Source organism: Rhinopithecus bieti, unplaced genomic scaffold, assembly GCF_001698545.2.
Source record: "Rhinopithecus bieti isolate Rb0 unplaced genomic scaffold, ASM169854v2 scaffold_641, whole genome shotgun sequence".
NCBI classification, from domain to species: domain Eukaryota; kingdom Metazoa; phylum Chordata; class Mammalia; order Primates; family Cercopithecidae; genus Rhinopithecus; species Rhinopithecus bieti.
In genome coordinates, this window is record NW_016803417.1 from 5095219 (window position 1) to 5110891 (window position 15673).

Here is a 15673-nt window from a genome sequence, read left to right on the forward strand (position 1 = left end):
AAAAAAAAAAAAAAAAAAAAAAGATTTTAAACCACCAAGCTTCTTTTTAAAAATAAATGTACTGCAGTCCCTGACAATAATTCTAAAAGGATTTCCAAAAATGTTTTGGATAATGCTATTATCCCTAGTGGCATGACCCCACAGAGGAATACTTTGAAGTCATGGAGGGCTACGAGCCCAGGGAAAGTGCCTTTCTTTTTCCAGTTCTTAATTTTGAGTAAATCTCCTTGCTTCTTGCGGGTAGGCCCATGACTCACTTGTCTTTGTATTTCTGGGGCTTAGCACAGCACTTAGAACACAATAACCCTCAATGGCTGGCATGAGTGAATAAATGAATGAACTAAGCAGCCTAGGACTCATAAGCCTACTAACTTATGAAGAGATGGGAGTGAGAGGGTGGAGCTGATTAATTTGTTTTTCTTAATCTAGTTCCAGTTTAGCTATTTGTATTTTTGGTCTCTATCACAGGAGAACAATCAATTTTCCCCTTTGATGAAAATGATAGAAGTCATGAAGTTTTTTGAGGTTTCTGAGCAGAGTGGTACTACTGTTTCCTTTTACCCCAGAAACCAATTCTAGAGGGAAAGGAACGTTAAAAATAAGTATGAAAGAGGTCTATAGTCTCCATTCTCTCATCCAAGTGAAAACACATACAGTGAGTTATGTAATCTGGAATCTTATTTTGTGATAGAAAGGGATTCTGATTTTCCATTTGCTATTTTATTTGAAAGGGCTATGGCTTAGGCACCCAAAGGAGGAGGTGGATTAAATGACATTGTTAAGCAAAGTAAAAAGCACAGTTTACAGTCTGGCAGCTAGAGTTTACAACAAAATCAAGAAATAACTAAGTTGTTAGAACAATCTACCTTTATCATTAATCCACCTATTAAAGGAACAGAAGCAGAAAGCAAAAAAGGATAGAGGTTCTCACCATTTATGGTTGCATGTAAGGCAAAGAAAAAAAGGAGAAATGCCTGACTATTTTAATCCCTAAAGAATGACTTCAGACTTCACTCTCCGACCTAGGAGAGAAGCTAAACAGGAAGAGGTTACAGGCATTTAAGAGAAGAGGTCAACACTGGCAAATACAGATTTAAAAGAATGATAAAACTCGGTGGGGGTGTGAATGTGGGGAAAGGAGCATTCGTAGGGCCACTGGTAGGAGCAGAAACAGGTATACATTTTCTGCGAGTCAATTTGGCAGTCAAAAGCTTGAAAAATGTTTCTTTCCTATGACCAAATAACTACACTGTTAGAAATTTGTAAGAAGGTGTTTGCACTAGCACAGAAAAAGATACATAAGACTGCTCCATCAAACTCTATTGTGAAAAGTTAAACCTATCTCTTTTAGTTTTTTTCTTTGTTTTTTTTTTTTTTTTTTTTTATTGAGATAGGGTTTCCCTCTGTGGCCCAGGTTGGAGAGCAGTGGCTCAATCATAGCTCACTGCAGCCTGAGGCTCAAGTGACTCCAGGGCTCAAGTGACCCCCCCACCTCAGCCTTACATGTAGCTGGGACCATAGGCATGCACCACCCTGTCTACCTAATGTTTTGTTTGCTTTTTGTAGAGATGGTGTCTCACTATGTTGCTCAGGCTGGTCTTGAACTCCTGGGCTCAACTGATTCTCCTGTGTCTGCCTCCCAAAGCAGTGGGAGGCAGGTTCCAGGCATGAGCCACTGGGCCCAGCCTGGAACCTATCTTCATGCCCAATAATAGAAAATTAATTTAATAAATCATTTTACATCTAATCAATAGGATTTTATACAGCCTGTGTAAAGTATAATGTAGCTCTATCTTGATTTACATGCAGAGTTGTTCATGTTTTTTTTTTTAATGAGACAGAGTCTTGCTCTGTCATGCAGGCTGGAGTACAGTGGTGCGATCCCGGCTCACTGCAACTTCCACCTCCCAGGTTCAAGTGATTCTCCTGCCTCAGCCTCCTGAGTAGCTGGGACTACAGGCACCTGCCACCACACCCGGCTAATTTTTTTTTTTTGTAGTTTTAGTAGAGATGGGGTTTCACCATGTTGGCCAGGCTGGTCTCAAACTTCTGACTTCAAGTTATCCACCCACCTTGGCCTCCAAAAGTGCTGGGATTACAGGCGTGAGCCACCGTGGCCAGCCCTCCTGAATACTTTAAATCATCTCTAGACACAATGTAAATGCTATATAAATAGTTATACTATATTATGTATGGAATAATGACAAGGAAAAAAGTCTGTACATGTTCAGTACAGATGCAACCATCTACATTTTTCCAAATAGTTTTGATCTGTGGTTGACTGAATCCAGGATGTGCAACCTGCAGATGAGGAGGGTTGGCTGCATTTTCCTATCTATGATGATGAACATGAGAATAGAGAGCTGGAGAAACTCTGGATCTATTGCCATCATTTCTCCTTTCTAATCTTGTGTTTAATCGTAATGCAGTGGGACATGACATAATGTCTTGTACCCTAGGCCAACTTTACCAATTTGTTTAGTTTCACCAGAAACACTGCATCAACATGTGTTCATATATACTTTCAGAGGTGTCAATCTGTTTTTGGTCTATATCACCCATTGTCGATATAGCAAATGGTGCCACTACTGTGCCAACTCCAGAAGCACAGGAACCGCACTTAAACACACTACACAAATTTCATGTGTTTACCTAGAGCCCAGAGAGCCTTTCTGCTGCTGACTGGCTAAGAAATTAGACTGCACCAGCCTGAACAACATGGTGAAACCCCACCTCTACTAAAAATACAAAAATGAGCCAGGCGTGGGGGTGTGTGCCTGTAATCTCAGCTACTCAGGAGGGTGGGGCAGGAAAATCGGTTGAACCCGGGAGGCAGAGGTTGCCATGAGCCGAGATGGCGCCACTGCACTCCAGCCTAGGTGACAGAGTGAAACTCTGTCAAAGAAAGAAAAGAACGAAAGAAAGAAGGAAAGAAGGGAAGGAAGGAAGGAAGGAAGGAAGGAAGGAAGGAAGGAAGGAAGGAAGGAAGGGAGAGAAGGAAAGAGAGAGAAAGAAAGAGAGAAAGAAAGAAAGAAAAGAAAGAAAGAAAGAAAAAAGAAAAGAAAGAAGAAAAGAAAGGAGAGAGAGAGAAAGAAAGAAAGAAGGAAAGAAGGAAGGAAGGAAGGAAGGAAAGAAAGAAGGAAGGCAGGAGAAAGAAAGAAAGAAAGAAAGAAAGAAAGAAAGAAAGAAAGAAAGAAAGAAAGAAAGAAAGAAAGAAAGAAAGAAATTAGACTAGATGCTTGTGGGAACAGGGGTAGCACATTCATGTTGCTTTAACCCTTTATCAAATGGGCCAAACATTAATAAGCACCTGCCACTGAAAAGAACTAAGTGTTTCTATTTCTTAGCTTTCTCAGCAAGAAGTCTGAGTATGGTCACACCCCTACCTTCTCATGGTCCCTTAAAGAGGATGGAAAGTTTAGGTGTTTTCAACATCATCCTATTCTAACACTAGCTTTGTGGGGAGTTGAGATGGGAGACTTGGTCCCCTGAGTTCTTCATCTCTCCCTGGGTAACTACATGTTATTACGTTTTCTTTCCACTGGTCTGTGAAGAAGTAAACATTAGCTTCATCAATATATGTAAATGGTTGGAACTCAAAGAACTCCAAATGAAGAACATTCACCCTGGTAGAAGGTTATTTCGGTATACATTTTGTAAGGAATCTTCAGAATAGCACTAGATGCCTAAAGCACAAATGGACCTTTTCCAAGAATCTGGAAGGAACCGATTCTAAACGTGAAAGATAAAAAATTCTGAGTCTGATTGCCCAAGCACCTCTATTGGTCTTTGGTCTAGACCACATCAGACAAATAAAGCAATTCCTGAAAGCACACTACCTCCCTCTGCCAGCCACCCTACTACCGAGCAACAGCTCTGCCTTCACTGCAGATACACATCTATACATTTGAATACATATATTTTTATGCTTGTATTATCTTTGCAGATAAAATTAGCAAATGCTTCTCAGAAAGCTCTCTGTAGCTCATTGTGCTCTGGTCCTTATGCCCAAAATTATTGGAGTTGTTCCTTTTTTTTTGAGATAGAGTCTCGCTCTTTCACTCAGGCTGGAGTGCAGTGGCGCAACCACTGTTCACAGCAGCTTCAACTTCCTGTGCTCAAGTGATCCTTCCATCTCAGCCTTCCAAGTATCTGGGACCACAGGTGCAAGCCACCACACCTGGCTAATTTTTGCATTTTTTGTAGAGACAGGGTTTTACTGTGTTGCCCAGGCTGGTCTCGAACTCCTGGGCTCAAGCCATCTGCCCGCTTAGGCCTCCCAAAGTGCTAGGGTTACAGGTGTGAGCCACTAAGACCAGCCTATGGTTGTTCTTAAATGCTATCTTTATGTAACTTTATTCTCTCTTCTTACCACCCTGTTTTTATCTTTCATAAAATCACTCTCTGCTGATGATTATTATGCCTAATACTTTGTTCCTTTTTTATTTTATTTTATTTTATTTTATTTTATTTTATTTTATTTTATTTTATTTTTGAGACAGAGTCTCACTCTGTCGCCCAGGCTGCAATGCAGTGGCACATCTCAGCTCACTGCAGCCTCCACCTCCCAAGTTCAAGCAATTCTCCCACCTCAGCCTCCTAAGCAGCTGGGATTACAGGCACATGCCACCACGCCTGGCTAATTTTTATACTTTTTAGTAGAGACAGGGTTTCGCCATGTTGGCCAGGCTGGTCTTGAATTCCTGACCTCAGGTGATCCTCCCGCCTCCCAAAATGCTGAGATTACAGGTGTGAGCCACTGCACCCAGCCCTGTTTGCTCCTTTTTTGAAAGGATGAAGGTATATAAAGTTCTTAGTACAATATGTAGCACTTATTATTATTTTAAAATAAAACTGAGATGACAGCATGGTATAATGATTAAAAGAGAAGATTCTGGAGCCAGGCGGCCTACATTTGAATCTCAGCTCTGATCTTGATTAGTTGTATGTGACTTTGAACAACTTCTATAGCTTCTCTGCACTCAGTTTCTCCATCTGTAAAACAGAGATAGTCACTGCTCCTATTTCATAGAGGTGAATGAGTTATGATATAGAAAGCATTCTAGAAGTGTAAGTCATTATTTTTCCTTCCTTTCAATCCTGACTATCCACAAGAGGGACAAAGAGGGACACTTTTGTCCTCTTTATCCAAGGTTCTCATTTTACTTTAATATTTGATCAAGTTTTACATCTATTTTATATTTGAAAGACACTAAGATTTTGTTTAATGAATTTTCAGAGTATTAGTAATAATTTTTATAATCTACAAAGGCACTAAATTCCAGTAAGAAAAAAGGCAGTTAACAAGACTCAAGACTGGATGTTCCTACAAGTAACCGTGTTATGATATTTAATGCAGCAGCGCCTGAAATCCCAAACGTAAACGTTATTATGAACTACCTAACTTAGATCTAGTCTTTCCTTGGCCCACAAGTCAGCAACAATAAAATGGAAATGAAGACAAGTATATAGCACTTACAAGAAAATTAATTTCACCTTTCTACCTCAGAAACATTCAGTGATAGGTCCTTTCTCTTATACCTTCCTGAGCTGCGGGTTCTAGCGGAATGCTTAACCATTAATAAGTTATACAATTACACTTGGCGCTCAAGACAAAACAAGTCCCATATGATGGCTTACAACACATGAAATTTAGAACTTATAAGAGCATGAGAGGCCAGTGCCAACAGAATTTAAAGACTGTGGGCCTCTTCTCAGACTATGAGATAGTCTACTTACTCCTTCTGGAGACTGGTGTGGACAGAACTGAACTCTTATTTTTTTTTTTTTTTTGAGACGGAGTCTCGCTCTGTCGCCCAGGCTGGAGTGCAGTGGCCAGATCTCAGCTCACTGCAAGCTCCGCCTCCCAGGTTTACACCATTCTCCTGCCTCAGACTCCCCAGTAGCTGGGACTACAGGCGCCCGCCACCTCGCCCGGCTAGTTTTTTGTATTTTTTAGTAGAGATGGGGTTTCACCGGATTAGCCAGGATGGTCTCGATCTCCTGACCTCGTGATCTGCCCCTCTCAGCCTCCCAAAGTGCTGGGATTACAGGCTTGAGCCACTGCGCCCAACCAGAACTGAACTCTTTACAAATAATATTTTTAATATATCAGATTTGAATACTTCATTAACAGGAAGCATACTGGTTTTATCCCACAAATATTTTTAAGGGATAGTTTACACCGTTCTGAGTAGTAAGGTGAACTTACTACTACTTACTACTTACTCATGTTCATGAGCACATGCCGAATGTACTAATGGCCATATTTCAACACAGTTCTTACTTTTGGAATTTGATCTATTTAAAAAAAAATAATAGGTAGACATGCAAGGGAAAACATTTCTTTTCCACCTTCAACATTGCAAAACATCACATTGTTAATGTTTATATATTAAACACTAATCAGACACAGAACACTTTGCCAATGCTGCTACCAAAATGATGATTTTTTAAAAAAATTAATTCCCCTCTTGCTTTAAGGGAAATTCTTGGGATACATGGATCAAAATAACAACAGGCCCAATTAAGAGCACAGTCTTTGGAGCAGTTTGCAATCCCAGCTCTGCCATTGCTGGTTGTTCTTGAAAAAATTACATGGCCTTGTGAAGCTCTATCGCTGAGATTCCTTTTCCTCTTCTGTACAAGACTTCATGAGTTTGATAGGCTTTTTGTGAGAATTTAATCATAAAATCCATTAACTGTGTAACATAGTGTCTGGGACACAATGAGTAAATAATAAATGGTGAAATTAAATGATATATTAATACTAGGTATGTCCTTATCAATCTGCTCCTTTGAATAACAATTTCTGCCAAACTCCTTAGCATAACTCTCCCACACAATACATAGAATGCTTCAAAGAGGAAAACAGAACTCTAAGAATAGGAATTTCCAATCCATTTTCTTGCCTGAGGATTATAAAACCTTTTATACTTTATTTAACTTGAGGGGGCTCTTCTTGATCAGATTTCATCACATATTTTCTTCCATTGAATGTGTTTTGTGTTCTCAGCACCCGATGAAAGGCACATGAGGGGAAACATTGACCCCAAGAAAGCTCCCAGCCAGCCACTGGCATCTCCATACCCAATCCAAACTGATCTCTGCCTGAAGCTCTCCAACTTCAGCTTGCCTTCCTACCTTTCTATCTTAGGCTATCAAAGATGGTGATGATGGAGATGATTACAGCAATGAAGTTGATTGTAATGTTAATGATGGTAACTAAGAGTTATTTACCATTTATTCTGAGCCAGACACTACAAGTAACATGCAATCAACATGAAAATCATTAACAAGACATTTTGCATTATTTTTTCTGTACTGTCTCTAAATTCCAATGTGTATTTTACACATCAAGCACTTGGCAATTCAGACCTTGTACCTATTATTCACTTAATCCTCCCCACAGTGATAAGAAGTAGGTACTATGATTATCTCTATTTGACATATAAAGAAACCAAAGCTTAGAGAAGTTAAGTAACATGTCTAGTGTTGCACAGTGACTTCGTAGCTGAGAGCCAATTTGCAAGAAAATCAGACACTAACCAGGGTCTTTATTCTTAACCCCCAGGTGACACCGACTCCCAAAGTTGCTTGCAAGACTGCCTGTAGGATTACTCCAGGTCTTGGCCACTCACCCCAGATCAACCCTGCCCAACCCCATAGTTTCTAACATCTTTCTGCCCAAGTCACACTTCCTGACCTAAAATTCACAAAGACAGAGGAGCAGCAGCTACAGCAAATAATACACCCATCAGTGACTTCCGTTTGATTCCCTATACTCCCTGAATGAATTGCCCCTCATGGCATGCAACAGTTATGAACCCTAATGTAGAAAAAAATTCCCATAGGGAGATCCCTGATATACTTCATGCCTTGTTTCTGTTTTTGTTTTTGTCTGTTTTTTTGAGACAGGGTTTCACTGTCTCACCTAAGCTGAAGTGCAATGGCATGATCACAGCTGTGATCCTCCTGGGCTCAAGCGATCCTCTTGCCTCAGCCTCTTGAATAGCTGGGGCTACAGGTGCATGCAACCACACCTGGCTAATGTTTTCAAATTATTTTTTGTAGCTACAGGGGTCCCCCTATGTTGCCCAGGCTGGTCTCAAACTCTGGGCTCAAGTAATCCTCCCACCTGGGCCTCCCAAAGTGTTGGGATTAGAGGTGTGAGCCATGGCACCCAGTCTCTTTATACATTTTGGTCTCCAACATGAATATGCAATATATATAAATAATTAAACTCATTTTACAGATGAAGAAATAGTAAAGTAAGAGAAACAGTTTGCTGGCAGTTACATATCAAGTGGAAATAAAATCGTAATAAAGCTCAATATGCCCTCTAGAAGACCTTACCTCCTTGTTTTTCTGGGCTTTTAATTCTTCGTTATTCAAACCTCTTCACACACTAACAGCACAAAGAACCTACAGTGGAATCCACCTTTCACAGGCTCAGCTAAATGAAGATGAACAAATCGGACAGCCCCGTGGGCAACAGAATAAGTTGACACTTCAGGATGAGTTTCCTATTATTTTTTAACTAGACAGTCTAGCTTTCTCAGGGCAAGACAAAAATGTCCCAAATACTTGTCAGCAGTTTTCAGTGGAGGAAAAACTGCAGTTAAAGCACCTTTACTGAGAACTTTGAGCAGTAAATGTGCTTACATTTAGTTTGTACAACTTTGATTAGGAATTGGATGGTGAGTTGGGATCCCCCATTCCTTAGTTTTTTGCTGGAGTCCTGTAAATCTCAAAATGTCAGTCACAGGCCATTCCTTTTGGTTTATTTAAGTGGAAATTTTAAAAAATCACTTTTTCCACTTCATGGCTCCTTTGGAGCAGGGTATAAAAATAGCGATGCCACCAGGAGCCAAACTCTGGAATAATGAAGCAGGAGAGGACAGAGCCCTGCTCAGGACAACAGAAGTCTTGCAGCCTGCCTCAAACGCAACTCTCATTTTAGCCCTTCACTTCTTTCCCTCCGTTCAGACTTGCCTCAAAGGAAGGAACCCTTTATGAGACACTCCGTGGCGTGCTCAACACAGTTACCCCGGCGCCTATCACCCTCCTGAGGCCCGGCCACCTGTAAGAACCTGGAGGGCGGAGCGGGGGAGGTTGTGCGGGGAAGCGATCCCAGGTGGAAGCGATCCCCGGTGGCTGAGAACATCCAGGAGCACCGAGATTCTCGGGGAGGACCTAGCCGGGCCCAGCGCAGGAGCCACCGCGCGTCCAGCTGCTCCACCGCTGCAGCCTCGGGAACCGGGCGCCCCAGGTCTCAGGCGCGCCCTGCAGCGGACGCGAAGGGACTCGTCCGGCCTCGGCCCCCGCAGCGATGCTCCGAGCCACGCGGGTGCTGGGATGTCCGGCCGCGACCTGCCGCGCCGCGGGGGGCGTCTTACCTGTTGATCTTGAGCGCGAACGCGCGGCGCTCTGCGCTGGGCAGAGTGGCCATGGCCCGCCGGCTGCTCGGTGGCTTCTAGGGTCGCGGGGTGCGGAGAGCTGGGGTCCGGCGCGCCGCAGAGTCGCCGCGGAGCATACCAAGCCAGGCGCAAGCCTCATCTGTCAGTCGGCCCTGGAAACTTCCGCATTTCCACCTTCTACGCTGAAATCACCCCGGGGGAGGGCCCAAGCTCCGAGCAGCGACGGCCAGCCCCGCCACCCGGCCTGGCATGCAGGCAGCGGCGGGCGAGGAGGGCGTGGACCCAGCGCGGAACTGGCCTCCGGATACTCGGTCAGACGGCGCGCTCTGCCCAGGGCCACCGACCTCTCGCAGAAAGGAGCGCGGGCCGGAAACTCCATCTGCCAGAAGCTGCCAGGGAATGTGGGCAAGTTGTGGAAGCCCCACAAAGTTGGCGAGGTCGGGAATCAACCCAGGGACTCTTAAGGCTAGGTGTTATTAAGGGTTGACACCCATTCTCGAAGAAGGCAGAAAAAAAAAAAAAAAAAAGACAAAAAAAAGTTAGTGGAATCTATCAGTTCAAATCAACTTTTGCAAGCAATATGCCCATCGTCCTTCCTGGGACACTAAATAAATATAATGGATTCATCCAAGGAATAAACATTATGAGTTCTCAAAAAATGTTTTTGTTAAAACCTGGCATAAATGCTTTTCTCTGGACAAACACTGAATGCGGCATTCTTGCGATTCAAGGGTACACTGCGTCCAGGTTTATTTCAGTTTCAGACTGAGGTCTACTAAGAGGCCCAGCCTTAAACTCAAGATACAAACAGAAAAGTCCCAGTGTTGACTGGAGTGGAAAAGCCAGTGTCCATTTCAATTTGCTGGCATGCTGCTCTAACCTGTGCTATACTAGAGTACTCTCCATAGAATGCCCCCATTTACCAACTTGCTCTTAAAACATACCAAAGTAGGCTGGGCGCAGTGGCTCATGCCTGTAATCCCAGCACTTTGGGAGGCCGAGGCGGGCGCATCACGAGGTCAGGAGATCGAGACCATCCTGGCCAACGTGGTGAAACCCCGTCCCTACTAAGATACAAAAAATTAGCCTGGCGTGGTGGCGCACGCCTGTAGGCCCAGCTACTCGGGAGGCTGAGGCAGGGGAATCACTTGAACCCAGAAGGCAGAGGTTGCAGTGAACCAAGATCTGCCACTGCACTCCAGCCTGGCCACAGAGCAAGACTCCGTCTTAAAAAAAAAACAAAAACAAAAAAGGAAAAACACCAAAGCAAAGTATTTTGGGTTCGAACCTGCGCTATTTAATATGATAGCCACTAGCCACATGTGGCTATTGACCACTTGGCATTATGGTTAGTCTGAATTGCCAACTGCTGGATGTGTAAAATACACACTGGAATTTAAAGACAGTACAGAAAAAATAATGCAAAATATCTTGTTAATGATTTTCATGTTGATTGCATGTTAAATGATACTTTGGATATAAAAAATATGTTATTAAAATTAATTTCACCGGTTTGTTTTTCCGTTTTAAAAATGTGGCTTCATTTTTAAAAATGTAGAATTACATATGTGGCTCACATTTGTGGGCCTCATTATATTCCTATTGGACAATGCCAGTCCAATACAACCTAATTTGTAACCTAATACTAAAATGCCTAAGGATTATATTCAGTCTTTTCCTGATATAGCCTTCCTTTCTGGTTTCAGCTGTGTCAGATTGTTTAGTAACTTTTCAGTACTGGTTAGGTAACTCCCCACCCCTGCTATCCCCCACCAAATATCAGTGCCCTTTTAAGCATGTAAGACAAATTTCACTACATAGACTACAATAGACTACATATGAAAACAAACCCAAAGAAAAATAAAGCTTTTTTGAAATTTAGAGTTTCTGACTTTCAAAATTCTCCTTATTTACTAAATTGGAATTTATGAGCAAACATTTGGATAGCAAAATACAAAGAGAACAAATGTGTAAGTACTTCTTCAAACTGAGACTCAACGAATGATACATGGAAAACATTTTGCCCCAGAGGCTTCGGTCAGCGGTGTACTATGTCAGCCTTTCAGATGAACTCCTCTGAGTTTCTGAATGTTTATGACATACACTTTCACATAGAACAAAAATATACTGGTTTCACGCAAACATAAATAAAATGTAATGAGAGCATCTCAAATTTTCAGCATTTGCAATCAAGGAAACTTTTTGGGTGAATGTGGGAATCATAAAATCTTCCATCTTACCTCAAATCATACTGCAATAGATTTAGTATTTGGTACCTAACCATGAAGGTCAGGCCAGCATTTTTATCCTCTGTGCTGTCAATTTCCTGATGGTTAGAATGGTCTCCAGATTTCCCTAACACTCTTTTAACAATTCACCATGAATGTGTTATCCATTAATTTAGTCAAATGCCTATTTTCAAGTTTGATCTGCTCTTAGATACATTCACATATCGCTGGCAAATAGCCATCCAAGTGCCTTTCTTCCTCATTCTCACTGCCTCTTTTGTTCACTATCAGCTCCCTGTCCAGAGTGAACTCTCAGAGGTCTCCTTCTTTCCGCCTCTGATGGTCTCGCTTGGCCTTCCTCTTTCTCTGTATCTTTGTGTCATTCAATTTTGTTTTTCACCTTCATACAACTCTTTCCTTGACTTCTATCTCAGACCATACATCAATTATCCTCAATTCTTTAGTTTCCCCACATCTTCTTACCTCCCGAGAAAGCCAACCTCTTTCTTTACATTGCATCTTACCTATTTTATTTAACAAACAACTAAATAACACTTATCTTGCACCGGTACTGCTCCAAGTCCTTTATAGAAATTAATTCATAGCAACCATTAAATAATAACATTAACCCCCCCACACACCTCTCTGCAACTGGAGAAACTGAGACTTAGAGAAGTTAAGTGACTTGAGCAAGATTACAAACTAGTAAGGGCAGAGCCATTTCCTATCCTAAAGTTTTGCCTATTTCCCAGATTTCTGTACTCTAGTATCTTCAAACTCAATATAAAACTAAAATTCTCCATCTACCTTACTTAACTGGAAGCTAGCTATCTCTCCATAATCACTCATTTTTTGGGGGGCAGTGGTGGCACACTACTTCCTCATTTTCCAGGTTTAAAACTTTGGAGTCATCCAGTGGAGGGAAAAGCAGAAAATCTGAGTTCTGGCTTCAGCTTTTTGCTAACTGTGTGATCCTGAGTAAGTCACACTGTCTTTGAATCACAGAGGCCTGTGTCTTGGAATGACTCCATCTGCTTGCCTTTCTCTGAACTTTAGAAATACGTCAGCTCTAATTTTTTTTCCTTCTGTGTCCTTCAGATCTAATCACCTACCAAGGTCTGCTATTTGTTCCTTATAAATATCACTGTTCTCACAGTGGCTTTCATTCTGGTCTAGCCCTTACAAATTAATATCTAGATAACAAAAATAAGATTTTAAATGGCTTCACTGCCTGTAACCTCTTCTTTCTCCTATCTAATCTGATTCCATCACTAGATGAAGTTTACTAAAATACCTGTTTCATCATATTTCTTCTCTGCTCATTTAGCTTTGGTGGCTTCCTGTAGCCTCTATGACCAAGCGTGACCTTTTCTCGCTAGCTTGTATGCCCACTTCACAAAACCAACTTTATTCCTTACCTTTCTGTTGGAGCAGGGAAGATCTCCAGCTTGTCCCTAAAGCAGGCATTACTCCTCTCTGCCCAGGGCCTCCCCCTGCTTATGCTATCCTTCTTGCTGTCCTTCCCTACATGACATCCAGTCTCTCCCCATCCTTCAAGGTTTGAGTCAAGTTGCCATGTTCCATCTCTGTTGGATGGAGTATCTCTTTCAGTCTACAGTAGCATTTAATTAGTTACATTACCAATAAAAACAGCCCAGTGGAATGCAAGATCCTGAGGACAGGACTACAGAAAAAAAAAAAAAAAAAGTGTGATTATTTTTATGTCCCCTTCCTTCTTCCCAAAAACCACCCAGGACCTCCCCAGATTTAGTTCAAATGTCACCTTCCAAGAACATCTACTTAACATGACAATGCCCCCTTCCCTTGTCCTGACACTTTCTAACTCCTTTTCCAACTTTGTTTTTCTCCATAGCTGTTATGATCATCTGACATACTATATATTTTATTTATTTGTTTATTATCTCTTATGCTTGTAGAATAACAGTTCCATCAATGCAGAGGTTTTTGTTTGGTTAATTTGTGCCCTATCTCTAGTGTCTGGAAGCCTGGCACATAGTAGGTGCTCAAAAAGTATTTATTGAATAAATGAATGAAAAAGTGAATTCGAATGGGAATGGCCAAGTTTCACTTGTCTTCCAGGAGACAGTGACAGTTTTTACTCTTTTATTCTCTTATTTTAGTTATGCCTTTTTATGAATATCTTTCAACTCTGTTTTGTATTTATTTCTTAGTTTGAAAAATCAAACCACCACATACATTATTACTAGCAAGTAGGTATCTTTATTGTTGTCTTACAATTGGTGAAATACACAGAAAGATTTGAGTGCAGGTATTTAACCCCAGCCATACTTTAGACATTAGAATTTGTAGCTCCTAATTTTCTTCATGTCATTCCTTGTTTTGTCATAAAAAAATCTTTCAATATGAAAAGAACAAAGATTAGCAAACGTTCCTTTAAAAATTATCATTGAGGCCGGGGCAGTGTCTTATGCCTGTAATCGCAGCACTTTTGGAGGCTGAGGCAGGCAGATCACCTGAGGTCAGGAGTTCAAGACCAGCCTGACCAACACGGAGAAACCCCGTCTCTACTAAAAATACAAAATTAACCTGGCGTGGCGGCCCATGCCTGTAATCCCAGTTATTAGGGAGGCTGAGGCAGGAAAATCGCTTGAACCTGGGAGGCGGAGGTTGCGGTGAGCCGAGATCGCGCCATTGCACTCCAGCCTGGGCAACAAGAGTGAAACTCCATCTCAAAAAAAAAAATTATCATTGTGTTTTAGATATATACACATACAGATTTTTAATATTTTATATGTATATTTTAAAATACATATTACTGTTTTAAATATAGAGTTTGGAATATATTCTAATGTACAATGCTATTGCATATTCAATAGGAAATTTGTACCATAGCATTTTATAACTAAAAGAATTTTGGATTAATTCATTAATGAGTGAATAAGTTCACTCTATCATCCACGTGTTTTCTGTGCATTCCCCCAGAACTTTACCAAGTGGTTACCATATGTCATGCACTGGGCTAGGTGATAATAGGGGCAAAACAAAAAATACTTGTTCCCTGAATTCCCAGAACTCACAATCCAGGAATGAGACACATGTAAAGAAGGAAAGAAGAGGCTCAGGCTCTGTGTGACAGCCCAGGAACGTTTTGCCATATAACAGTCTGGGAAAGTGAGGAAGGACAGAGAGGAAATGACTTGTTCTTGGGAGAGGTTGGTGGCAGAGAGATTGACGCTGAGGAAGAATGACTATACCGGCGCAGTAACATTGGAACTGGGTCTTAAGCAAGTTCATGAGGCAGAAGGAGCACTTGTGCAAAGGCAGGGAGACAGGGGACGCCGCCTCTTATCCTGAGAATTAGAAGAATGATGGGAGCCCAGGGGTGCAGAGTGAAGTGAGTAGAAAAATAAAGCACTGGAGGTGGGCAGGGCCTGAGTGTGAGGGTCTATTAAAGAATTCAAGCTTGATCTTACAAGTTGTTGAAACCCACACATGGTGATTGCTGTTTCTGTATCTAGGTCATGGTCTCTTGGGGGAGGCCTTGCTACCAGCAGTCCACAGTGAGGATGCTGCTGGTCCCGGTAGGGTGCGGGGCAGAGGGTGGGGAACATTATGTCTGCTAGACCTGGCACTGTCAGCTCCACCTTTCTCACCCTGAGCTCACACATCGGACACTAATACAAAACACATAGTTCTTTGTGGAAAAATTTAGGCAATTTTCCCAAAGTCATATCTCATGGAGAGAAAAAGAAATCATGGGGACAGAGAGTCAAGAGATGATCGTGTAGTCTGGTCACTTTTGCCCCTCATTTGAGTGCCTGCATGCCTCTGGTCACTGCCTCACTCCTGACTCCCAGCTTCCCCCTGCACTTTCCTCAGGCCTCTCTATTTACCCACTGGCCCATTAGTCTGTCTTCTCTTCCCTAAACCTTCCACTACACATCCTTTGGCTGGTTCTTATGTCTGGACAATTTCCCAGGCAGTCACCAAATCTTGTGAACTCCCCTATCCACCCCTTCCAGTTTCTGCTGGTCCTACAGAGGG

At 42.0% G+C, this 15673-nt stretch overlaps 1 protein-coding gene across 4 annotated transcripts in view; it reads right to left on the bottom strand.

Annotated features, from left to right (window-relative positions):
- The window catches only part of DOCK8 (dedicator of cytokinesis 8), a 249155-nt gene extending 239464 nt beyond the window's left edge, over nucleotides 1-9691 (bottom strand). For 2 of the 4 annotated variants that reach the window (XM_017883744.1, XM_017883749.1), the window contains exon 1: nucleotides 8356-8471. Coding sequence is in view for 1 of the 4 variants with exons in the window: in XM_017883739.1 (XP_017739228.1) it covers nucleotides 9399-9451 (53 nt within the window). In the remaining 3 variants the exon portion in view is untranslated. Of the gene's footprint in view, nucleotides 1-8355; nucleotides 8472-9398 lie in introns of those variants that run through there. The other 2 variants (XM_017883739.1, XM_017883759.1) reach the window with 2 other exon arrangements.
- Between the last annotated feature and the right edge of the window lie 5982 nt (nucleotides 9692-15673).